At 48.0% G+C, this 27,032-nt stretch overlaps 1 protein-coding gene across 2 annotated transcripts in view; it reads left to right on the top strand.

The window, feature by feature from the left end:
- The window catches only part of EHD4 (EH domain containing 4), a 265,684-nt gene that overhangs the window by 35,911 nt on the left and 202,741 nt on the right, over window positions 1-27,032 (top strand). For both annotated transcript variants that reach the window (XM_069638815.1, XM_069638814.1), the window contains exon 2: window positions 16,942-17,118. In XM_069638815.1, coding sequence (XP_069494916.1) covers window positions 16,942-17,118 — 177 coding nt within the window. The remainder of the gene's footprint in view (window positions 1-16,941; window positions 17,119-27,032) is intronic.

The raw sequence follows: 27,032 nt of genomic DNA, 5'->3' as shown, positions 1-27,032 counted from the left end.
GATGCCAATGATATGAGGACCAATTCAAGGCAAATAATTTCAGCCGGTACTGCCGGACAAAGTCCAAACATTTTCCTCCAGAATCTACCCTCTAGAACATTGAGCCAGGAAAAGTCCTTCATGGTGATAGCGTCCAGCCCGTTCAGTAGGGATGTGCAAAAGCATTGCTTATATAAGAACAATATTCCATGAAAACTAAAACCTGATGACGCCTTCATACATCTAAGGAGCATGTTCAGCTTTATCATAGCCTTCCTTTTCCTCACCTCCACCAGTTCTGTATAATCAGACTTGGTGGTGAATTCGACACCCAGGTATTTATAGCTGTCAGCTTGCTCTATGATGTTCCTGTTGATGACCAAAGTGGATGCCTTGACTCGATTATGGGAGAAGAGCATGACCTTGGTTTTTTCGTAATTAAATTTAAGGTCATGTTCGTTATCAAAGCTTAACAATGCCTCCATAGATCTTTAGAGGCCACCAAAGGTATGGTCAAACAAGATCAGATCTTCTGCATAGGAGAGGCAGTTGACCTTTCTCCCCAGTATTGTTGGCGGGCAGTTGTGTGCCTTCTCGAGCAGGCATGGTAGTTCAGCTAGGTGTATGTTAAAAAGGAGGGTAGCCGAAGAACACCCCTGTTTAACACCAAGGTTTAGTTTTTATTGGTGCTGTTACCATACACCTACTATCGAGCCTCACCTGGACCGAAGTGTTTTAATGTAGGCCTATTTGTCAACAATAGATCCTGCGGGCAGCCTAGAAAATTAATTTTATCCCACAGCTTTCTCCTATTTACTGTATCAAAAGCTGCCCGGAAATCTATCATAGCAACCTATAGTCCGGGCCCCTTAGTCTTTGCCCTTCTAGTCATAAATCAAGTAGCCATAGGCAATGGGATGTTCCTGAGCCTGCTCTGAATCTCATTTGGAAGTCACTCAAAAGACCTATCGTCTGCTCTCTGTGGGATAGTTTATCAAGCAATAGCGATGCAACATTTTTCCCTGTCGAGTCTAACATTGGCAGGAGTCAGAAGTTCTTTGGACATGCTCTAGGCCCTTTCTTGTGAATCGATTGGTGCCAAGAGTCAGTGATCGATCCCTTGACGAGGGATGGGGGATCCTTCCCCCCATCCTCTACTAAATTCATGACAAGGAAGAAGGCCAGGAAACACTGCAATCACCCCTTCTATTTTGGACGAATTCCTAATGGACCTATGATTGGTAAATACATCGAGAGGTATCCCCTCAGCCATCCATACCAAGCAAGTGACGTACTGATCTACCCATGCGTGGCTGAAGAGCCACAGGCAATGATCGGAGACACCTGTATGGACAGCTTGGACTAAACACCAAGAAGCCATGTTGCTGACTGTAGAGACACCACAAGATAGCAGCGTTAGACATGAAGCACACGTGCCATCCGTACTTCGGGACACAAACACGCACCCGAACCCATGAAGAACATGAGCGTACCGTTCTATAGTTGGAGGAAAGATATATATATATACATACTGTCATTGCTTTTATTATTTTTGCAATTAGCCAAACACAGCAAAGCAGAAACCGCAAGGTGCAAGAGATCCTGAGCAAAGCTTGCAGATGCTTAATCGTGAATAACCCTATGGAACCTCAGGAGCACCTATGGGACCTGACAGAGCCAAGTGTGACTAACCTATGGAAATATAGTACAGCATGGGCACTGTAGAAACCACATTATAAGGTTTAGGAAAATTAGAGCAGGCCTCAGGCCTCTGAGCAAGAGATGAGGTGAACTGATTCAGGCTGGACAGAGAGCAAGACGTGTGAGACAGGACCCGCAGCCAAGGTCAAGAGATACGGATGACATTCCAATCTCCAGACGACAAAGGGACCGGCTGCAGAAAATATGAATAAATCCTCATAATTCAGAGCTGCACAGCTCAAATATGTGGTCTCTGAACACGTGATGCAGCCGAAGCAGGCAATAGCCAGCGATCAGCGGTGGGAAAGGAGAGCTGGTTCCAGGCAACCAGACACGGACTGCAACATGTATGCAACAATATGTAACACGTGTTGCGCCGGACAGGAGAGCACTCTCATAAGCAAAAGTGGTACACACAGTTAAAATACAGACATATAATCATTCTCATCACCTTGAAGAGGTACACAGTGAGCTGAGAACCTTTGCGGATCCCAGGCCTGGGGACGTCCGCTCTAGCCAATCAAAGTTTAGTACTATATGGGTGGGTTGCAATGGACAAGATCCAATGGTATGTCCACAACACTGCAACAATGTCATAGTTAGTGACTTGGGGATGGAACAGGCCAGCCACCTGACATGCGAGGGCCAGTAGAATAATATTGATAATGTCCTTTATAGGTAACAGAATACTCAATACCCAATCACTTCGCCCGATAGTTTTTTTGGAGAGGTGCCCAAGTTGTAACAAAGTGCTGACGCAATTTGGGAGTAAAACCGGCCTGCGAGCCGAGGAAGAGCGAGATGTGCATGAATATTTTCTGTTCCTGTGCTGATCCCTGTTGGTTTCATTTGTAATAAACCACAGTTTGAACTTGCCGTTGACTGAGTCCTCCATGTATCTTGGGGGAGGGTGTTGGCCCCTCCAAATTCACAGACTTTGAGTGTCCCTCTGGCACCCTCCTCGGGGTATATAAGTTCTCCCCAGTATGCCTTGTTCACTTTCATGATTACGTTGGGGAGTCTGGAATCATTTAAAAACAGAAACCTTTTTTGGCATGATCTTAGCATGGATAAAGTTCAAAACAAACTTCTCCCCGGACCAGGGTGATACTCCCACAGTTGGGCATGAATCATAAAAAACCTCAGACACGTGTCTAGTCCATTCCCGCTAAAGCATGACTTTGTAACCTCTGGACTTTCATGGATTACACACGTCAATCACAATGATAGAGGATTTCTCAGGCATCAGTGTGTAGGGGTGAAATTAGCATGTCCCTGCTCTTTGAGAAGTATGAATTAGTGCATGATTGTTTTCCTAATGACAGAGGTGTCCCATCCTCTGCTATATACTTTGGTATGGGTAGGAAGCTTGGATGGCTTTCTGTGTTCCCCTCTGGCAAGGAATCTCCTAATGGGTTAAGTCATCCCCCTCTCCTCATGGTGCTCCATAGAGTTGTAGGGTTGGGATCATGGGTCTTGTGACCCTCTTTCCTGGAACTGTATAGCAGCATGAGTAATGGGGGCATGGTTGCCACTGTAGATACTGCCTTGGTACACAATGGAAGGATGTGTGAGCTTGTGGCATGGCGACGAGGGCACAATCACCTGATGCTATAGAAGACCCAGAGATTGGATCAGTCGGCCCACTATTCCTCGTCGGATACCCCTGAGAACTTGCTTCATCTAGATCAGCAGGCCTAAAACAAGGCATCCAGTTGCTCATTGACTTCCCTGGAACTGGGTACATTTCCACATAATTTATAGAATGTCGTAGGTTTTTCATAGACCTCTCCATGCAAACCCGCACATAGAACTCTCTAAAGTGGACAGTGTCTCAAGGAGGTGGTCATCTATAGAACCTGGCATGGGTATTTCAGTTGCCTTTTATCCACCTGGTTGTACTTTTGGCTCCAACCAGTCCACACTACCGAATAAACCATTTTTTACACTTTACATTCGAGTCAGACTTGTCTGTCGATCATATAATATAAAATGCATACACATTATGCTAACACATTCACTGGAGAATTTCACAGCTAAATTAACTGCAAGCACTTGCGATTTTGAATTAAAAATGTGCAGATGAAACAGTGACTCGTTTGGATTCTTACATAGATCAAAAACCAACAGTAGTGGAAGGAAGACCACAAGCAAAACAGGCGCTCACTTCATACTGCTCTTGTGCAAATGATAGCATCGCCGGAGACAAAAGTGATGTACTGCTTTCCCTTATGGTAGAAGAATTGATTGTGATGATCTGATACTAAAGTCTTTCCACAACATAGTTTGCTTTTGGGGAATGAAGAGTAGCAGTAATGTTGTATTCATCATTCTAAAAGATTGTATTTTGCAGGGTTTTAAATAATTCAATGCACTGAGCTTTATTTCTCTCCTGATTAACCGTTTGTCTGCAGGTGTGTTTTCCAGCTATTTGCAGACACTATTTTTTTGCTCCTTGACAGCCTTGAACGCTACGTGCCTCAGATAAGAGGAATTCTTCTTTGAAGGGGGCTACTGCTTCTTCCTACATATGTAGGTATTTGCGATGTAATTTATTTACTCCTACGTCCCGTCCCCTTTCCATCATACTTATGGGGCATTCCTCCGTCCTGTGGGGCGGGACCGCGCACTTTGTAAAAAGCATCACATTTTTCAAAAATGTGTCCTTCCTCTCTTTTTACGCGGGGCACCGCACAATGCCGAAACCCCACCCTCCTTAGCTCTGCCCACCGCATCGCCCATCAGTCCTTTTCTCCGCTTGATCGGGACTGGACGCACTTCCATCTTCGGATGATTTCTTTCTTCCAGTGTCCTCCTCTCTTGCTCTGGCTTAGTGGTCGTGTAGTAGTCCGTCTATGCCGTTTCAGTTAGACTTTCCTTCTTGTTCTTCTTGTCAGTGACGCTTCGCTAGGGCGGATCCCCATCCTCTTTGTTTGGGGTGTTTGGATCCGGACCACCGGTGGGACTCGTGTTTTTACTGCGACTCCCTATCGGTCCGGGCGCTTCAACGTCGTTTGGAGCAGTGGGAGGAGATCTTTCAGCGCGCTCCCCCATTGCATTTTCTGACGTTCATCGAAGAAAAGAAGAAACGCCCGGTGAGTTCTTTACTTTTTAGAGCACCCTGGCCGGGGGACTCCTTCCCGGGGTCTTCCTGGTCTGGGAGGAGCTGCAAAAGCTCTATTACCGGGGCTTGCTCTGAGGTTCCTTCTAGGCCTAAAAACTGTACCAGAGTTTTCTCCGAGGGCCTCCGTAAGGGGCCTAGTGACACCGGATTAATATCCGAGGCCCCTCCTGTGGGGGATGTTTGTGAGCCCAGTTCTACTATGGCGCAGGGTGCCGGAGCTAGCTTCGAGGTCTCCTTGGCTGGAGCTTCCCATAAAAACACCGGAGTATGCCCTGAGGCCTCAGTCGAGGCTGTTATTATTACCGACGAAAGTTCGAGGCCCGTTGTGAAGGGGCTTTACATACCAGACTCGGGTCCGAGGCCCCTCGTTGTGAGGCTAGGGTGACCAACAGTTCTGAGAGGCCTGTCAAGGTCTTGTCGGTGAGGTGTGTTCCTCATTGCTCCTGTTCAAGCGGTGACGCCAGACCTGTTGAGGGGGCACGTAGTTAGGTCTTGGACTGGAATTCCTCCATTACCGGTGGTGCCGAGGTCCTTCCGTTGAAGGCTTGTCGGGCTGACAGCATGTCTCAAAAACATTTTAGGCCACGCAGTACCAGCTCGGCTGAGGTTCCTTGTGTTAAGGCTAAGATGAAGACCCCTGACCCACCTGTGGAGGCCCCAGTCTCACTTCCACACGTGTCGCAGTTTTCCTCAGGTGCTGACAAAATGGCGGCCGCTCCCGCCAAGACTACGGTGGCCATTTTGGATCCCTCCCTTACAACTACGCCATCGGCTCTAGGTGTGGGGAGTGGGTTTTCAGGTGAACATCGTTTTCCTTGTGCACATCCTTTTCGTCCAGTTTATGACTGGGACGCTCGGATGCCCTTACCGCACAATGTTTCGCTCCCGGCAGCATCAGCGCCCTTGATTTATGTGGACACCAGTGGGGAAGGGCCCTCTTGGCAACCCTCTCCCTTGCGCCCCTGGAGTTACTCCGCTCATGAGAAGCCTCCTCCAGTCGCACCTAAATCAGCAGCGGAGGACATCTTTTTCGGCAAGTTTCAAAGACTTATGCACACCGACCCCATGAAGGAGTATTTTCGAGGCTTGTTTAGGGAGATATGCCCCCCCCTGCTCCGATGGTCCCTGCTGTGGCACCAGTGATTCCGCCAGCACCGCCTTTACCGGCCATGCCTCCACCGGCTCTTCCTCCCTTGCCTCCATTGTTTCCAGTGGACAAATCTCTGGTGATGCCTGATGCGTCGCAGCCCAGCCCGGAGGTGTCTGATGATGCTCAGGGGGATCAGGGCAGCAATGACCAGCCCCGCTCTGTCAGAGCATTTCACGGCCGGGTGCTGGACATGATGTGTCTGTTGGATGTTCCAGTACCTGAGGCACCCAATCCGCAGGAAGGAGTGCTTTCGGGGGCGTTCACCTTGTCTCCTTCGGAGCATACCGGCCTGTTCTTACAGAAGGACGTTTTGGCCGAGGTCTGTAAAGTTTGGGAAAAACCGCACTCTGGACTGTTGGTCGACAAGAAGATTGACGTGCGTTATAGGCTCCATTCTTTGGAAGAGGTGGCTTTAGCATCGTCTCCGTCCCCATCCTCCACGGTAGTGGCTGTGGCCACTTTACAATCCAGACCTGCTGCATCGTCTTCTGCAATGGCTACGCAGGTTTTGGCCAAGGAGCACAAGCTTCTGGACTCCTTGGGAAGGAGGATTTTCGCTAATTCAGCCCTGCAGTTGTGTCAAGCAAATGCGGAATTGGTATTAGCAGGGGCAAATTTGAAAATGTGGAAAGGTCTGTCAGTTTGAGGAATTTATTCCGCTGATAAGCTGGGGGATTTTAAAACGGGTTTGTCAGATGCCAGGGTCCTGGCACAGGATATGCTGGAGGCCGCGGCGCATCAATTCGACACCTCGGCCCGAGGCCTTATGCTTGGCGTGGACACCTCCTTGTCACGCCACCAAGTTCTCTAAAGAGGTGCAGGATAAAGTTCTGGACCTGCCCTTTGATGGCAAGGAACTTTTTCATTCCACAACGGACGTGGAACTGACCAAAACTAAGCACAGCACTCAGACCGCCAAGTCCTTGTCTGTCCTGGTGAAGTCACCTTTTAGGGCACAGAGAACGTCCTCACAGCCTCAGCAGTCCTCTGGTTTCATGGGGTTTCTGCCCGCAGGGTTGATGCCCCATCGGGAAATTCCCACCGACGGAAGCAACGGAGCTGGTTTTTCTCCCATTCCTCAGCCTCCTCTTCAGGTTCAGGTGGTGCCGCCACCGAAAAACCAGCGAAATGAAGTTTCTCTGCGCTCGCACGAGACCCCAGTTGGAGGACCCATTGCGTCTCATTGGGAGGTGTGGCAGACCATCACAGAGGACCGGTGGGTCTTGTCAGTTGCTCGGGCGGGCTTCCGCTTATCTCTTCTCCCTACCCCACCCGTCAAGCCTCCCTTCCAGCAGTCAGGGTCTCCCTCCCTCAGAGCCGAGATTCAGAAGTTACTGGATCTCAGGGTGGTGGAACCTATTCCCCTAGGGGAACGAGGGGAGGGATTCTATTCCTGGCTGTTTACGGTGCCCAAACCCAACCAGGCGGGCCTGCGCACCATCCTAGACCTTTCCCAGTTCAATCTCTATCTACCCCAAGAGAAATTCAAGATGATCACGTCCTGTCAAATAAAGTCCTCTTTACAGAAGGGCGATTGGCTCAGCGTGGTGGACCTCCAGGATGCGTATATGTATATACTGATCTGGAATCCACATCGGAGAAACCTATGGTCTTCCGTGGGGGAGGAGCACTTCCAGTTCCGAGTGCTCCCTTTTGGCCTCAGCTCGGCACCGCGTGTCTTTACAAAGATGATGTCGGTTATTGCAGCTTATCTTTGGCTTCAGGGTGTCCACGTATATCGGTATTTGGACGATTGGCTGCTGCGCAGTCCTTGTCCGCTGGAAGCCTTGAGCAACCTCCAGTCTCTCCTCCAGCTCTTGTTCTACCTTCGGCTGTCAGTGAACTGGCGGAAATCCTCCATGACGGTCTCTCAGGACCTGAATTTCTTGGGTTTTCGTTGGAACACAATCGACTGCAGAGTAAACCTGACCGGGGACAGAATGGCGGATCCGGTGCCCACGTGTCAGGTCTTTGTGCAGTCGGAGAGCATGCCGGCCTTGTGGTTCCAGAGGCTTCTGGGCCTTATGGCCTCGTGTGTATTGGCTCTTCCTCTCGCTCGGCTCAAGACGAGGCAGACACAGATGGCTCCTCGGAGTTCTTGGCGTCAAGCTGTGGATCCGGACTCCGAAATTATGTCGATTCCAGCTTTCATGAGAGCAGACTTTTTGTGGTGGTCGTCTCTCGGCAATCTATCGGTGGGTGCGTCTTTTCTGGACCCCGCTCCGCTGGTGACAATCATGACGGACTCTTCCCTTCTGGGGTGGGGTGTGACGTTGGACCTTCTTCAAGTTTCTGATCTCTGGTCGCCTCAAGACAAGCTCCTCCATATAAATCATCTGGAGCTCCGGGCGATCTTCCTGGCACTCAAGGCGTTCAGGCCGGTCATTATCAACCAAGTGGTCCGTGTTCGCATGGACAATGTGGTGTCCATGTTTTACATCAACAAGCAGGGGGGTACCAAGTGCCCTCCTCTTGTGGATCTTGCCATTCAGATTTGGGAATGGGCAGTTCAGCATGGCATCTGGCTGATGGCTGTGCACATCCCAGGTCAGCTAAATGTTACTGCAGATGCCCTCAGCCGACTAGCGATGGTCAGCTACGAGTGGGAAATGAAAGAGGAGGTCCTCATACAAATATTCCAGTGTTTTGGCACTCCAGAAGTGGACCTCTTCCCAACATCGGCCAACAGGAAACTTCCTCTTTATGCCTCCAGAAACGGGCTGGGAGCCTCCTCTCTGGGAGATGCTCTTGAGATTCCTTGGCACAACATGAAGGCTTATGCTTTTCTGCCTCTGCCTCTGATTCATCGGACGATTTGCAAACTGAGGAACACAGTGAACAGTTCTCTTCTGTTCATAGCTCCGTGGTGGCCGGCCAGGTTCTGGTTTTCAGAGCTTCAACATCTGTCGGTGTGTGCACCGATCAGGCTTCCGTTGGTTCCCGACCTGCTTCACCAGAGAGATTGGCAGCTGTGGCACCCCTCCCCACAATCGTTCAGCTTGGCGGCATGGTGCCTGAGTTCAGATCTTTAGAGCATCTCAAACTGTCTGCTGATAACATGCGCATTATTCAGGCAGCCAGGAAGCCCTCAACGAGATGTCAATAAAAGAGCAAATGGCTTCGGTTCTGCTACTGGTGCTTGGCCAAACAACTGGACCCCAAGATGGCTACGATCTGCACGGTGCTGTCCTTCATCTCTCATCTAGCAGAGTCGGGCATCCATGTCCTCTCATGCATGACTTATCTTCCAGCTGTTGCCGCCTACCTATCTACGGACCAGTGCTCTTTTTCACTATCAAATCCAGTGATTAAAAGGCACTTTGCGGGTCTAATGCGTCTTTACCCTCCAAACCGCACCCGTTGTGGGATCTGGCCGTGGTCCTTATGGCCTTGTGCCATAAGCCTTTTGAGCCAATGGCTACGGTAGATCTTAAGCACCTTTCGTGGAAAGTGTCCTTCCTGGTTGCCGTGACTTCGGCAAGACGTGTGAGTGAGCTCCAGGCTTTGTCGGTGGAGCATCCCTTCTTGGTTTTCCACAAGGATAAGGTAGTCCTGAGGACGAATCCTTCTTTCCTGCCAAAAGTGGTTTCTGATTTTCGTCTAAATCCGTCTATTTCCTTTCCAGTCTTCTTACCAAACCTGGCTTCGGAAGCCGAGACAGTTTTGCATTGCCTGGATGTTAGAAGAGCTCTTAAGTTCTATCTGGACAGAACATCTGAATTTAGGAGTTCTTCTCAACTATTGGTGACTTTTGGTAATGCGCAGGGTAAACAGGCCTCCAAAGCGACTATCTCCAGATGGATCGCTGCCTGTATTATGGAATCTTACACTGTTCAGGGGCTCCAACCTCCTAAAGGGATTCATGCGCACCTGGTACGGGGCAAGGCAGCTGCGGTTGCCTTTCAAAAGTATGTCCGCTGGGAGCGGCAGCGGCTACCTGGGCCTCCCCATCGGCTTTTTGTAAACACTACTGTTTGGACCTGATCTCCAGATCTGATGCTCAGTTTGGCCAGGCTGTGCTAAAAAACCTTTTTCAGTAAGAGGTTTCATCCACCCGTAGTTCCTGTGAGGAGTGCTTGGGAATCTCCCATAAGTATGGAGGAAAGGGGACGGGACGTAGGAGTATAATAAGGCCGTCCCCTCTAATAAGGTTACTCTATTATTGCTTAAAAGTCTCTGACCTGGCGATAGAAAAGGACTGATGGGCGATGCACTGGGCGGAGCTAAGGAGGACGGGGTTACGGCCACGTGCATTACCCCGCGTAAAAAGAGAGGAAGGACACATTTTTGAAAAATGTGATGCTTTTTACAAAGTGCTCTGGTCCCATCCCACAGGACGGAGGAATATCCCATAAGTATGGAGGAAAGGGGACTATGGACTAGGAGTAAGGTGGTCACTACGGTGAGTAACCTTATTAATTTTCTTTTCCGTTTTCTAGAAAAGCAAGATTTAGGTTGCAGCTAGAAAAATAGCGATGTATGCTGGGGTTTCATTCCCTGGCAAATATGAACTTCTAATATAAATCATGCATTTTTATTTCAAACGCCTGTGGGATGAAGGAGCCTCACAGATGCACAATAGGAGCAGCAGGATTGCTGCTGTGTGTAAACAAACTTTCTGACGTGGGAATGAAGGTTACAGAGGTTGGCAGTTTCAGTTATAGTAAAATATACAAAACATTTCGAAGGGATTGTGTCCTCCGACGTATTCCTTATCTATGATAATTATTGTATCTCCAGCTTGCTGGCCTCGGAATTTTTTTTTCCCAGTAGAGGGCGCTGCACGTCGACGTCCGTCGAGCAGGTGTTCCTCGACAGCCACTGTATCGACGCCGACGTCATCATGCCCATAAATAGCCACGCGCAGCGTCCGTTGCTCAGTTCCGTTTTTCCGCGCTTTGTGTGCCTCGGAATATCGTTGCTCAGTTCTTCAGTCGAAATATACTTCATTATTCCTCGAGAATACCGACTCGTACTCGATGGCTTCCTCCTCCGACCCGACGACTCCTCGGTCCGGCTTCAAAAAATGTCGAGACTGTGGGAAGAAAATGTCGTTGACGGATCCTCACAGGATCTGTTTGTGGTGTCTGGGAGTCGAGCACCAGTGTTCGGAGTGTGAGGAATGCTTGTCCATGACGGCGAAAGTCTTGAAGGAGCGTAAGGGGAAGCTCGAGAGAGGTAGGTCAGTTAAAATTTCCTCGAAAGTTTCTGAGGTAGAGTCGAGATATTCGTCTCCTCACCGTCGAAAACACTCTAGTTCTAGGTCTCGAAGTGGCTCCCACGACTCGTTGACATCTAGACACTCGAAAAAGAGACGTAGAAGATCCCCTTCGTCTTCTTCTAATTCCCCTGAAAAAGTACCTTGCCCCACAAAACACAGTTCTCAGGCTGAGTGGGAGGAATTCAGAAAAAAGATGCTAAGTGTCTTTGAGAAAGCGGCCTCGACCCCCTCGAAGACAGCGGAGGGTGATACCCCGGTTGAAAAGCCCAAAAAATCTAAACGCAGCGAGTCGAAGCACCCGGCGAAAGAGTCTACCCGAAAGCGCCACGGGCCATCGGGAAACAAAGCATCTTCGACGCCATCGTCGAAAGTCCCCTCAAAGCAAAGATCGGCACCATCGACGCCGTTATCGAAGGGTTCTTCGACGCATCTGTCGATCGAGTCGATGCCGGCGTCGACGCCGATAAAAGAAAAACCCACGGCTACTCCACAGCCAAGGGTTACACTGAGAGCCTCCGACACGACGTCGAGAACGTCGTCGACATCCTCGAGCAGGATTCCGATCCTCTCGAGTTCTTCGAAGCCTCTTCCAGTTTTCTCGACGCCTTTGTCGGCGCCTTCGAGGATTTTTACATTGGCGTCGACAACATCGACCTTTTCAAGGCCACTGATGATGGCTCCCTCTGCTTTAGAGATGGGTTTTATACCATTTCACAGGCCAGAGCATCCCCCCTTAACTTCAATTTATGAAGAAAGGGAAGATTCTGATCAAGAAAGGCCTTTTGGGCTGCAGAGGACCACATCACCTGAACCAGAGACTTTTGCCTCTGAGGAAAGAAGGTTGAAAGACCTTCAGGATGTATTACAGGAAGCAAGTGGCCTAGACACTTCCCCAGAAGTGGAATTAGTCAAACCAGACCCAGGGGAACATGCTGAAACCCCTTATAGAACCCTAATGTCAAGAATTATGGAGTTCATGGGTTGGTCTGCGCCTTCACCTGTTTTTCAACAGGATGACCTCACAGATATTCTGGATAAAGGTCCACGGGAGGATCCTGTGGTTCTCTTTCATTCTGCTTTACAAAGAAAGATCTTAACTAACTGGGAAACTCCTGAAGTTGTCCCTGCAGTTAATAAGAAGTTGTCAACAAAATATAGGGTATCTGCCGCTGACCCTGAATACCTATCTAAGCACCCTACTCCAGAGAGTCTGGTGGTCCAAGCAGCAACTTCATCAGGCAGTACATCTGCATACCCCACTGCTCCACAGGACAGGGATGACAAAAAATATGATGCTATGGCTAAGAAAGTCTTTTCTGCTTGTAGCATGGCATTAAAATCTATTAATGCTACTTGTACGCTCGCTAGGTTCAGCCACACTCTTTGGGAGTGTGCTTCATCAGCGGCTGACTGCCTCCAGGAAGGAGAAGAAAGGGACGCATTTTTAAATATCATCAGAGATGGTAAAGATGCAATGTGCGAGTCCCTTCAAACTGGCATTGATTCTGCTGACAGTATCAGCAGGGCCATGGCGGCAAGTACCACAATTCGCAGGCATGCGTGGTTACGAAAGTCTGGCTTTGCTTCAGACGTACAGGCCAGACTTTTGAATATGCCCTTTGACGGCTCTTCCCTTTTCGGTAAAAAGGCGGATGACAGTCTGGAAAAACTGCAAACATCCAAAGCAGCAGCAAAATCATTAGGAGCTGCAATCCGTCAGACTACTTTTTGTCCCTCAGGATCCTCTTGGAGAGGAAGGTCCTTTCGCTATTATTCCACATACGTAAGAGGCAGAGGACGGCCGGCTCAAAGAGGCCAAGGAAGATTTACCCGTGGTGGACGGGGTAAAGGAAAGAAAGCCGCATCAGCAGCAGCAGGAGCCGCTTTACCTTTGGCATCTGCATCAGCCGCTCCCAAACCGCTCTGAGGTCTCCCATCACAAAACACCTGTAGGGGGCAGGTTAACTCACCATCTGACGGAATTGCAGGCTATTACGTCAGATGCTTGGGCTCTGGAGACAGTGGCCCAAGGTTACTGCCTGCCTTTCCTACACACCCCTCAGAGCCATCCACCGGGGAACAACTCTTTGAAGTTTCCAGATCCGCTCCTTCTGCAGGACATTCTAGACCTGCTAGAGAAAGGTGCCATAGAACCGGTACCTGTAGCGGAAAGGAACAAGGGTTGGTACTCCCCCTACTTCATGGTACCGAAAAAGGACGGAAGACTGAGACCCATCTTGGATTTACGAGAATTGAACAAGTTCCTCAGGAAGGACAAGTTCAAGATGGTAACTCTTTCTCAGATCCTTCAGGCCCTCCAGCTTCAGGACTGGTTGGTATCTCTGGACCTTCAGGATGCTTACTTCCATGTGCCAATTCATCTCAAGCACAGGAAATACCTGAGGTTCGCAATTGGCAACTCATTATCAATTTCGAGTTCTGCCATTTGGGCTGACCTCCGCCCCGAGCGTCTTCACCAAGCTAATGTCGGTTGTGGCTGCAAGTCTAAGGAGGGAAGGGATTCACGTCTACCCCTGCCTGGACGACTGGTTGATCAGAGCTGTATCTTCGGAACAAGTTCAGATCCAACTAGATTATGTCTGCCACTTCCTTCACAAGCTGGGCTTCTCCCTCAATTTAAAGAAGTCACAGATGATACCATCACAGAGACTCCAGTTCATTGGAGCAGTCCTGGACACTTCCCTGGGAAAAGCCTCGCCACCAGAGGTGAGGGCTCAAGATATTCTGCAGATGGTCACCAGGTTTCAAAATGCCCAACGTCTCCCAGCCTACGACTTTTTGAGGTTGCTAGGCCTCATGGCATCCTGCATATTCCTTGTGCCAGAGGCTCGCCTGAGGATTAGATCTCTTCAGTGGCCACTAAGAACTCAGTGGTCACAGTTCTCAGGAAGAATGACAGATCTCCTTCAGATCCCGGTCAGAGTGGCTCGAGACCTTCAGTGATGGGCCTGTCGGGAAAACATTTTGAAAGGAGAACTGTTTTGGCAACCATAGCCGGAGATAACAGTAGTCACGGATGCCTCACTCACGGGGTGGGGAGCCCATGACAACGACTTGACCATCAGCGGTCGTTGATCTCCATCGGAGTCCAGACTACATATCAACCTGTTGGAGCTGAGAACCATCAGACTGGCACTGAAGGCTTTTCTGCCATCTGTACGGGGGAGAAATGTCCTGATAATGACGGCCAATACGGTGGCCATGCACTACCTCAACAAAAGAGGAGGCGTAGGATCACTACCACTGTGCAGAGAGGCGATGCAGCTCTGGTTTTGGGCAATTCAGGAAGGAATCTCTCTATCGGCAATTCACTTAGCCGGGGAGAAGAACTTGACAGCGGATGCTCTGAGCAGGCAGAACACAGTCTCCCACGAGTGGGAGATAGCTCAGGAAGTCCTTCAAGAGATCTTCGCCCTTTGGAGAACCCCTCAAGTGGATCTGTTCGCCACCAGTATCAACAGGAAGTGCGACCGGTTTTGCTCAAGGGAATTTCCCCCGAGAGGAGCTCTAGGAGACGCGTTCGTAGTGGACTTGGAGTTCCCGCTTCTGTACGCGTTTCCTCCGGTCCCTGTCATTCCTCAAATGATCAGGAGGTTGAGAAGGTTTCGGAAGACCATGATCCTAATTGTCCCGGATTGGGCCAGGAGAACGTGGTACCCGGACCTTCTAGACATGTCCATCTGCCCTCCAATTCGTCTTCCATACAGAGAAGATCTTCTCTCGCAGAAGGGAGGTCAGGTTCTCCATCCAGCCATCAAGACCCTCAACCTTCACGCTTGGTTTCTGAAAGGTTGAGGTACAAGGATTGGGACCTTCTAGATGACGTCATGGAGGTGTTGCTTTCGGCCAGAAGGCCAGCAACTAAGACTCTATACCGCTGCTGTTGGAATAAATTTTGCAGCTGGTGCAGAGAAAAGAATATCGAACCCTTTTCATGTGGTACACCTGCAGTGTTATCCTTTTTACTTTACTTGGCAAATTCAGGCCTTCAAGTTGGCACTATTAATGGCTATCTCGCAGCGCTGTCAATCTTCAAGCACACTGCAGAGGAGCCATCATATTTCAAAATTCCATTAGTAATACAGTACCTGAAAGGATTAACTAATGTTTATCCTCCAAGTCCATTCCAAGTTCCCTTATGGGACTTAAATTTAGTTCTAAACTTCCTAAAGGGTGCTCCATTTGAACCACTCCACTCTTGTTCATTGAAGTTTCTCACCCTCAAAACTGTCTTATTAATAGCATTAACATCTGCTAGAAGGGTTAGCGAGTTACAAGCCCTATCTTGTAAACCTCCTCATACAATTTTTCATAAGGACAAAGTTGTTCTACAGGTGAAGCCTAACTTCCTCCCAAAGGTAGTTTCTGAATTTCACATCACTCAGAAGATTACTTTACCTTCATTCTATCCTCCTCCCCATCCGGGGAAAGAGGAAGAGAGACTGCACAGGCTGGACCCTAAGCAAGCCTTGAGTTTTTATATCAGTAGACTTGCTAAAATTAGACAAGCAGACCAACTCTTTGTAGGTTACGCAGGACATAACTTGGGATTACCAATAACCAACAAACCATCTCCAGATGGATTATTTTAGCCATTCTGGAATGCTACAAACTGGCAGGGAAAGAGCCCCCTCATAATCTAAGGGCTCATTCGACCAGGGGTATCGCAGCCTCCTCAGCTCTTCAAAGAGGGGTACCAATTAGAGACATATGTGCGGCTGCCACATGGTCGTCCGCACATACCTTTACCAAATTTTATAGCCTGGATTCCTCCTCTAGTCAAGAGACTAGATTTGGCAAAGCTGTGTTACACTCTGTTCATTCTTAAAGAGTAATATGGCATCTCTTACTCCCGCCTCCAATCACATACCAGTGCTATGGGAGTCTATCATAGATAAGGAATACGTCGGAGGACACAATCCCTTCGAAGAACAAGTTACTCCTTACCTGGTAACATTCTTTCGATGGGATGTTCCTCCGACGTATTCCTTATCGCCCCTCCCATCCATCCCCGCAGTAACATTTCCCTTGTGGTTGCAGTTTACGCTCCTTCAAGGGTAATAACCAATTCATGCAAAGACTATCTTACTCTACAAAACGGAACTGAGCAACGGACGCTGCGCGTGGCTATTTATGGGCATGATGACGTTGGCGTCGATACGGTGGCTGTCGAGGAACACCTACTCGACGGACGTCGACGTGCAGCGCCCTCTACTGGGAAAAAAAAATTCCGAGGCCAGCAAGCTGGAGATACAATTATTATCATAGATAAGGAATACGTCGGAGGAACATCCCATCGAAAGAACGTTACCAGGTAAGAAGTAACTTGTTCTTCTCACTGCTCTAGCCACGCAGCTCCCCCCGCACCTCCAAAAAAGTCCTGAGCCGGGGGTCTGGTGGAGCGAAACTTCCATTTTCTGTGTGGGGGATGGGTTTGTTCATAGGAGACCCCCTTCGGCCACTACAGCCTCCATCTTGGACAACCTCCAAATTCACAGTCTCTGCCGCCCCCTTCCCCAGCAGAACCTGCAAGTCAATCTACTGGCCACATTCAATGTCCTGTGGGCCACTCACTGCTATTTCTGACTGACTATACCAGGGTCAGAGCGCAAGGAGGAGAAATGGCAACACATTCTTTGCATAGGTACCCAGTAGCTGCTTTATGGTTTCTCCTATTTTAGACTGATGGAGTCTGAATTAAAAAGAATGCTTGCCACCTCCTTACTGTGCATTTTTGTTTTCCAGATACCTCTTGGAACAAGACTTTCCTGGTATGAGGATTGGTCCTGAGCCAACAACGGATTCCTTTATTGCAGTGATGTATGGTGACAAAGAAGGATCCATTCCTGGAAATGCATTGGTAGTGGATCCTAAAAAGCCATTCCGCAAACTCAACAGCTTTGGAAATGCTTTCCTTAATAGGTATGCACATTCGGAATGTTTATATTTGTCTATGTAGAGTGTATTACACAATTTAACTTGCTTATGTTGTAGGCGCCTCCTAGTAGTTGTTCATTGTTGCGCCATGAAATTGTTTTGAATTTCTTCATAGCATGAGGGGAGTTCTTTGTGTTTGGCATATCACATGGAAGCCAATGTTTTTGGCTGACTTTTAAATCTGACCATCCAACATTTGAAAACAGGTGGTAGATTTTGCACCAGAAAGTGGGATGTTTTATTTTCCCCATTTACTTGCATTAACAAGTTTCTTTTGCTGGAGAAAAGTAAAACAAATTCTAAAATTGTTTTTTACTGAAAAATCTGTAATCTGGGCCTTATGTTTCAGATATTACCCACCCCCAATACAATCTTTTTCTACTGGATTGCAAATTCAAACCCCTATTTTCATCTCTGGGGCCACTCCACACCCGTCATCTACCCCGTAACCACATGCCTGCCTGTTTACTTTCTGATGGTGAACGTTATTTTTTTTAACCAATTTTGATAGTTGACATTGCCACAGAATATCCAAGAAGATCACTCGAACCTTGATTCCCCACCCGTATTAATGGCTCCCACAATAGCAATTCTTATGCGTTAACAGCCCATCTAGCCAATTTCCAGTAACAATTTTCTGTTACTTATTGTGCACACTGAATTTGAGCACATTGATCGTGATTACGTTTGTTCACACTTGTATTTAACTACTGGTGTGTAGAAAATATATTTCCCAGCTTGAGTTTTAATAGAATCCCATAAATGTAATAATTCCTCATCATGATAACGGAAGCCATTGGTAAAAATGTTGACATAGCCCTCTGAGGTCATACTTGCCTGCACACGAGATCCAGTGAAAAAGTCACCATGCCACCTTCTATTTGATATTTTTCTTGCGTCAGACACGTTAAAAACTTTCTTTTGGAGAATTTGAAAGTAGCAATAGTTTAAAGCATTTGTTTTTAACCTCGAGCATCTGCAGCCTATTATGTCTGTAAAAGTTTTCTCCAAGGACTCGACTCACAGATTAGCCTTTTCTACCCCTGCACCTACCTGGCCAAAGGTAAACCATAAAAAGCCACACAATACCAGTTTGTTTGGAAAAGTGTGTACTAGAGAGGATATATGACGATTGCCATCAGATTTATATGTCCCTTTCCTCCCATGCTTGTGGGACATTCTGTTTTTTACAGGGACGGAACGGGAGCATTTCTTTTATATGTAAACTGTAGTCCCGTATTTTATGTAAGGCTGGGTGCATGTGCAGCCACAGCCCACCTCATGCTAGACACACAGCAGACCGACCTTTTTAATTGCGCTCTGTGTTTGTTGCTTGTAAAATGATGCAAATAATCTGCAATTCCAAATTGGAAAAACACATATCACAAATGGGAAAATTGGTTATCAAATTGTGTTAATAAACAAACTATAACATTGTATGCACTGTAACTATTAGTTTAGTACTACATGCCGTATAGGTGCTCTTTAGGGCAGTGTGCAGCAGTTGTCCAGACCGTGCATTTGATGTGGCCACTTTACTGTATATTTATTTGATCCATAGCTCTGTAGGATCTGTTGATTGCTGGCATCCCCTCTTCCAATTACTATATTAAATTCATATCACTTGCACACTTGAAAGGTGAGCAAGAACACCTTCATCTTTGTGGTATATTCCTTCCCACGTATATCCAGTGTTCGGAAGGGACCCAGTGGAGGGGGAAACAACTTGGTTCCTCTTGATGATGCTAGAGCAATGGGTGGAAAACACTTTGAATCTCCATTCTGGGGCTGATACCGGGTGCAAGCCTGAGGATCCATGGTACATGGCTAAAACAATCTAGAGGCAGGCTGAGGATCCCTGTCTTGGGGCCAACGCTGGGCTCCAGACATAGGTTTCCCATTCTAGGGGCTTAGCAGTTTACCACTTGGCTGAGGGACCCCAGTTTGATGCCAAACATGGTACTGGCTAGGACAGGAGTTGCACTATAGGACTTAGAAAGTAGTTTACTGGTACTGCGAAAATTCCCTGAATAGGGGCTAAAGCTTCTAACGAGGTAGTGCCCAAGGCTTCTGCCGCGAGGGAGGCGAAAAACCTGTTTTACAGTGGTGCCAACATCTTATCATTAACATCTTTATCAATTATTCCCAAGAGCAGCAAAAGACTTCAAGCCCAGAAACTGGGAGGGAGGGAGTGAGATTGTGTGTGACACGCTGCATTCGCAATTTTTTTTCTCCGGCAGATTCACATTCTGTGAATATTTCCATTCATCAGTCTGGGAATCTCTGGTTACTTATACTGTAGTACTTTTCCTATGGAAAAACTTTTGAGACCTTGAGTGTCCCACCCACATCGTTGTGGGCACTTTTAATAGGGCATAGAGAGTATAGCTCCGCCCCAGCAGCTTCCCCTTAGATTTCAACCGCCTTTGTAGCTGGTGAGATTCCTCGAATTCTTTTCTTCACAGAGAAATCTTCTTTTAACCTCAGAAAATACTTTTTTGATAAAAGTTCATTCGGAACAACTGACGACCCTTCAGCATCACCAATGAATATGGAAGGCGTTGGATCCAAAAAATCCTTCTTTAGCGCCTGTGGTACATGCAGCTTAAACAATGTTTGAGGGAGACAGGCATGTGGACTGTATATACTGCCTATACCTGAATCGCTCATCGGAAGAATGCGAGATCTGTCAGGGTTTCTCACTCAAGGACAGAAAATGTCACCGAATTTTCTGGCTGAATGAGGGGTCTTAGCCAGTGTCGGAGGCGGGCTCTTCAAGGAGTGGCAGAGTTACCACTCCCTCTGAAAAGTAGTCGCCATCCAGCCATAAATCCAGGTCAGAAGAACGACCTAGGAAACAGAAAACCCAACCAACACAAGGTGGGATTAAGGCATCGACGAGACACGGCCATTTGGCCAAGCAACCCCGGTCTCCTTCTCAGAAGAAGCTGGTAAATCAATCGACGAAAGCTCTCGCCTGACGACAACGTTGACCTCCCATTCGTAGTCAATTTCACTGACGAAAAACGAGCGTAAGGATGGATCGTCCATGAAGACTCCTTCGTCAACGAAAAGGAAACACAGCTTGTCGTCTGAGTCCCATTCTCCCAGAGAGGGACATGGGTCCTCTTCCGAACAAGATTTGTCAATGGCACATCCTTCGACGAAATCGGGGCATCACCCGTCGATGGTCCACTCGGCGACAACAAAAAAATTCAAATCACCAAGCATCGAGAAGACATCGGGTGAGTACTCTAAAACAGTACACGCACACACACCTGTCAACGTTTTTTTCCATGGTTCCAGTTACAGCGCATCCTGAACAGCCTACTTCACAGCTGCAGGGGGAAAGCATGCTCTCCTAAGGGATACTAAAAACCTCAACAGAGGAACCACCAGAACCAGAGCAACTCCTCTAGGTGTATCACCCATAAAATACACAGAAATCATGCCTGACGAAATTCTGCAACATGAGATAATGTCAGATTTCGAGCCTCCTATGGAGGAATGCCCAGGAGTTACAGATTCAGGCTCCGAAGAATGCATGGTAATCCCATTTCACTAACAGGACAGACCTTCCATTCACCCCGAATTAAAAGGGGAAAGAACACCATAAAACAGCAAGCCATAGCCCTCAGTGTTCCTTCTACACCCTCAGGAACAGGAGGGGTGATGCCAATGTACCCACTAATAAACCTGCAGTCTCTGCTATCCCTGCAAGTACTATCAACTTTTAAGGTCTATTGGTGCAACCCAATGCCAGGCTGCCACTGCTTCAACCTCAGATGATCCTTCATCACAGGGGGGGACCAAATAGCACCAATTCAACAGGCCCAAATGGTTCAAGGAAGAGTCCAGGGGCATTCGTCCCGAGACCACGCCAAACTTCCACGTTCGGTGCACAGGTCGCAATCCCCACCCAGACCCCCTCCTCCATGTAGGAGTAGTCCGCTAGTAGGCAAACAAGAAGGGGAGCTGGTGGACACAGACCAGGACACCAATCCAAGCGACACAGACTCTTCAACCACATCTTACTCCCCTCTCCAGGATGACACCTGGTATACAGATGATGCAGACCAAGAGACGCAAGGTAATTCAGCGCAGCATTCCCCAAAAGACAACATTTGTGCTTTCCACGCCATGGTCTCAAAGGTGTGCCAAGAATTTGGGTTACCGCCAGCGGAAGAAAAGAAAGACTGCTTTCGGTTTGATCACATGGGAAAACGCCAGAAAACTGTGTTAGCTATACCCATTCTGGATCACATGTGGCAAGAGGGATTGCGACCCCTGAAGCACCTTTTTGCTGACCCCACAGTAAACGGAAGGCTTGCCAAAAACTTCAAACACCGGACACGACCCCGAAATGTCTAACCTCTCAGCACTTCCCTGAGCCACTAGTGTCAGCGGAGGCTAGTCGCAAAGCACATTCACAGCACAAATGTGCCAAAACGAGGGCAGGAAAATAGATGCGTTTGGCAAGAAAGTACTCCCCATCGGTGCAACAGCAGTTAAAGTGGCCAACGCCCTAGCCATAGTGGCCCGCTATGACTGCGAAAAGTTGCAGAGGCTAGCTCCCATCCTCTAGCATTTGCCCAAACAGCAACATAAGGAGGCCATGACAATTGTACGCGAGGGCGAGGAGGCCTCGAACCATAGTATAAATATTGCAGTGGCCTTGACAATTGTACGCGAGGGCGAGGAGGCCTCGAACCATAGTATAAATATTGCAGTGGCCGTCGCAGAGATAGGGTTTAAGCAAATTGGTAACAGGGTGGTCCTGAGAAGGCAAGGTTGGCTATGCTGCACCGACTTCAGGCAGGAGGTGCAACATAAAGTCACCAGAGACTACCGCCAACCACAACGCAAACGCAGTTTAGCCACCTCACAGATACATGATTAAACAAATAAACAGAGAGGTAGGCAGAACAAGTCCCAGCAATGACTGCCCCAAAGAAGCACCGGTGGGAGGAAATGTGGTGCCTCGCATCGACAGGTGGCGATCAATAAGGAAGGACAGATGGGTGTTAGATGCCATCCAACACAGACATCTGTTGGAATTCAAGCGCAAACAAAAACTCATACCTCCTGTAACATTGTCACATCCGTATCAACGGGTACTTCAACAAGAGGTGTGTCAAATGTTAGCCAAAAGAGCTATAGAAAGAGTTCCCCCACACTTGTTAGGAAAAGGAGTATACTCAAGATAATTTGTGGCAGTCGATCCTGGACTTCACAAAATTAAACAAAAACATCAAACAAAAATTCAAATTGGTCACGCTACAAGACGTCAAAGGCGGTACAGCCTCATGAACATCTAGTGGCGTTAGATTGAAAAGACACCTACTTCCACATACCAATACACCCCAGACGCTGACAGTACATCAGGTTCAAATTCGGGGAGAAGCATTACAAATTCCGAGTCCTCGCATTCGGCCTCAAATCAGCCCCCAGGACTATCACCAAATGCCTAGCTCCAGTGGCAGCTTTCCTCAGAAAGCTGGGATCCCACCTCTATCCATACCTAGAAGACAGGTTGGTCAGGGCCCAAACACGCCAGGAAACAGTGGCTTCACTGACGCAGACAGAAAGTGTACTACAACAATTAGGATTTACGATCAACTACACCAAATCCTGCGTGGTGCCATCAAAAAGTCTGGTATTCCTGAGTGCACATTTCTCCATGGCACAAAGTCTAGTCAAAACCTCGGCCCACAGACTGCACAAGCTGATGGCTCTGGCAAGCTCATTCACCCCAAACAACTCCCAGTGCGCAAATGCATGGCGCTGCTAGGAGCCATGTCATCCTGCATTCCACTAATACCCAATTGCAGGCTGCGGATTGCAACCAGATGGTCACAAACCCAAGGTTCCGGGGGAGATAAAATCACCATAGCTCCTGCAATCCCAAGATCACTGTGATTTTGGAGAGTGTGCGGCAAAATCTCAAGGGGATGCCACTGTTAGAACCCACCCACCAACTCACGATTGTGACCAATGCCTCCTTGGTGGGGTGGGGAGCCACCTGGGCCAACACCAGATCAAACACCAGACCAAAGAATCGACCCTACACAATGTCCTGGAGCTGATAAAACTCAGTAGTGTGGATCCTCACAGACAATACCACCATAATGTTTTACCTGCGCAAGCAGGGAGGAACAAGATCAAGCACCCTGTCTCAGGAAGCCCAGACCATCTGGCGCTGGGCCATTCCCAACGACATCGCTCTGCAAGCATTTCACCTGCCGGCGGTACACAACCAGCGGGCAGACACCTTCAGCAGGGACACAGCACAATCCCACGAATGGCAGCTTCGCAGCAGCCAAATAAACAACATCTTCGCAGCATGGGTCCAATCTCTGCTGGACCTCTTCACCACAATACCCAACAAGCAATGCAAAAGACTCACAAGCAGGTTACCGAACCGAGCTCGCAGGGAGACGCGTTCTCATTCCCATGGACCGACGTCTTCGCATATGAGTTTACTCCGATTCCTCTGATCGGGAAGACAATCCAGATGATGCAGAGATACCCTTGAAAAATAATTCTTGTGCCACCATACTGGCCCAGACAAACCTAGTTCTCAGACTTCCTCCAGCTATCGGCGGACAACCCAATCCACCTGGGAGCCCAGGGCGATCTGCTGCAGAACAACTCTGCAATCCTGCATCATGACCCGCGCTCCCTCAAGCTGACAACGTGGCTCCTGATCACGCCGAATTCGGCCACTTAGACATCCCTCAGGAATGCCAACACATACCGGCTGCAGCTAGGGCCCCTTCCACTAACAGCTTGTACAACCAAAAGTGGAAAAGGTTCTGCACATGGTGCCTAAGCATTTTCTGAAGGGACGTTTTCGCACTTTTGCACCAAAGAAAAGGATACCACCGTTGTGGAGCCCAAACGTGGTCCTCATGAAACCCCCCTTGAGCCTCTCTCTTTAGTGCTCATCAGGTTTGTGACCTGGAAGTTGGCTTTCCTGGTCGCTATTACATCCTTCAGACGGGTTTCAGAACTACAAGCATTGGTGGTGGACCTCAGACAAGAAACAAAGTAATCCTCTCCACCAGTCTCCGCTTTATCCCGAAAGTGCCATCTTAATTCCACAACACTGCAACTATCACGTTGCCTACCTTCTTCTAGAAAGCCAGCTCCCCTGCGGAGCGAGCATTGCACTCCTTGGACGTTGAAAGGGTGTTGAAATATTACCTGGACCGGACAAAAGACAGCTCTTTTTCACTTTCGGTCCCCCAAACAAAGGGAAAGCTATCCCAAAGCAGAGTATCGAAAGGTGGATATCCTTTACTATTACTATTTCCTTCTGCCACGAAAAGGCCAACATGCCACTGCAGACTACAGCCAGGGCACATTCTACAATAGCCACAGTGCTTTAGCAGCTCTCTGGTCTGGAGTGCCCATCAAAGACATTTGCCAGGCAGCAAAATGGGCAGTACCAACTCCATCACTAGTCACTACTGCCTGCAAGAACAGCATGCGAAGATGCGCAAATGGGACGAGCAGTCCTTCAACGGCTGTTCCAGTAAGGTAAGCCCTGCAGCTTCTGGGGTTTTAGTTATGTATGTATACCTCTGACATGGGCATAGAATGCAGGCGTTCAAATATCTGTTTGCCGGGTTTTTCTCCTACAGTCATGTATACTGCTATAAAATCTATTCATAGCATGTGAATTTACGAAAGATCCAATGCTGGAGCAGGGAGTTGTTTTTTACCTGTAACGCCATTTCTCCAGCATTGGTAACTTTCATAGATTTGCGCCCTCCAGCCTTCCCCTCCCACTCTCATGGGGTTATCCTCCAGCATGAGTGGTTAAAATGTGAGGGGAAACTGCTCGGTCGGAGCTATACACTTGATGTCCTATTGGTGGGGACCAAAATCACCCACATCGATGTGGGTGGGACACTCAAGGTGTCAAACGTTTTTCCATGGGAAAAGGACTAAATTATAAGTAACCAGGGATTTGCAGCCTGACGACAGGGAATACTAATGGCATGTGAATCTATGAAAGATACCAAAGCTGGAGAAATGGAGTTGCAGGTAAGAAACTACGCCCTTCTGCTGGGGTTTTGATTGTTTGAAATGCCTAGCAATGCCATGTTCTGCTCTGTGTGCACTGAGCTATATCATATCTATCATGCCTGGTTTTGAAGTGCTACAATCAGTTCGATTTGGTATGCTGCACTGTGTTGTGTTATGCTCTGCCATGCATTGTTTTAAGAAAAATGTTGTTCTGCTGGGATAAATGTGCTCTTTTCCCAAAGCTAAATGCACGTTAACTCGTATCTGAGTGCAACTGTATGCACTCATTCACTCCTTTGGGAGAGGGTAGAGAATATGATGTTGGTTTCCTTTTGAATACATCCCGTTATATTATGTTGAGGTTTCAGTGACCAGCCTCAGCCTAAGAGGATTCCTGCCTCACACACCTATATAGCTATTACCCTAGAGACCCTAACAGGATTCGAGAACCTCCAGGAAGGCTGGATTGGGGCATCTGCTCCCAAGGAAGCCATGGTTGAAATCCCACCATCGGTTAAATGTGCCCATATTTCCTTCCAGCGTTCCCATCTGTAGAAAAGCCCCCGCCATTTAAAGTTTTTACCCTTGAAATCCAACCCCTCTGCCCTTAATTTGAATTATTTAATTCAGACCCCTGTGCCCTTAATTTTAATTCAATCTGACCCCATCCCTTAATTTAATTAATACTGACACTCCCCTTAATTTTTACCAACTAACCCTTATCCCATAACTTTATTGACTTTTAGCCTTTTCATTTTTTTTATTTTAGAAAAATGTAAAAAAAGACCCACTCCCACTTCCTGTCTCATCTGTAAATGCTGCGCCACGCCCTTCAACTGCAAAATCAAAGGCGTACACCCTCCCTGAAAACTCCCCACCCACTCACCCTTGATTGGTCCTGCTGGTGGGTCACATGACTCCACCAGCAACATCAAGGGAGGAAAGAAGCAAACCAGGTGAGAGGAAGCCACTTTTGCTTCCTGCCGCCTTGCCGGCTGGACCCCAGGATCACGAGCTGAAGGTAAGCACAGACTTTCAGGCCTATACCTCCCTCAAAATCCCCCTCCCTTTAAAGTTAACTTTACCCCGACCCTGCCCTCAATTTTAATCAACTTATCCTGACCCCCCCTTAACTTTAATTAATTAAATCTGACACCTGCCCTTCATTTTCATTATTTAATTCCGACGTGTCTGCCCTTAATTTTAATTAAATCCGACCCCCATCCCTTTAATTCTGCCCCCTGCCTTTCATTATAATTAATTAAATCGTCCCCATCCCTTATTTTAATACTGACCCCCCTTCATTTTAACCAACTAACTATTATCCCATAACTTTGACCCTTTTATGAAAAAAGAGGAAAAAAGACCCACTCCCGCTGTCCCATCCAGAGACTCTCCCCAAAACTCTACCCCCACTGCTGATTGGTGCTGCTGGGGGTCATATAAGCCAACCAGCACTCTTACTGGACCCTTCCATTGCAGCCACCGAAGGGCAGTGGATAAGGGTGATTGCTGTTGGCCTGCTCGCCTGGGCCTGGCCCTGCAGCCCCCACATCCAGAGGACACAGAAAAGAAGATAAATGACATCACAGTATAATTCAAACCAATTTGGTTCCTGCTGCTTTCAACTTCGCCACACTAGAATTGTAATGATTTGGTGAACACTGCTTTGAATTTAGCCACGCTAGAATTGTACTGAGTTTGTTAACGCCGTTTTGAATTAAGCTACACTAGAAATGTACTGAGTTAGTTAACTCACATACTGGTCCTCCTTGAGAGATTGTTTAAGCAAGCCAACATCCCTGACATATAGACAACTTTATTGGTATTTTAATAACGTGACACTGTACATCTGTGATGACAAT

Source organism: Ambystoma mexicanum, chromosome 14 (assembly GCF_040938575.1).
Source record: "Ambystoma mexicanum isolate Mex_15411 chromosome 14, UKY_AmexF1_1, whole genome shotgun sequence".
NCBI classification, from domain to species: domain Eukaryota; kingdom Metazoa; phylum Chordata; class Amphibia; order Caudata; family Ambystomatidae; genus Ambystoma; species Ambystoma mexicanum.
This window is presented reverse-complemented; position numbering and strand designations above follow the sequence as displayed.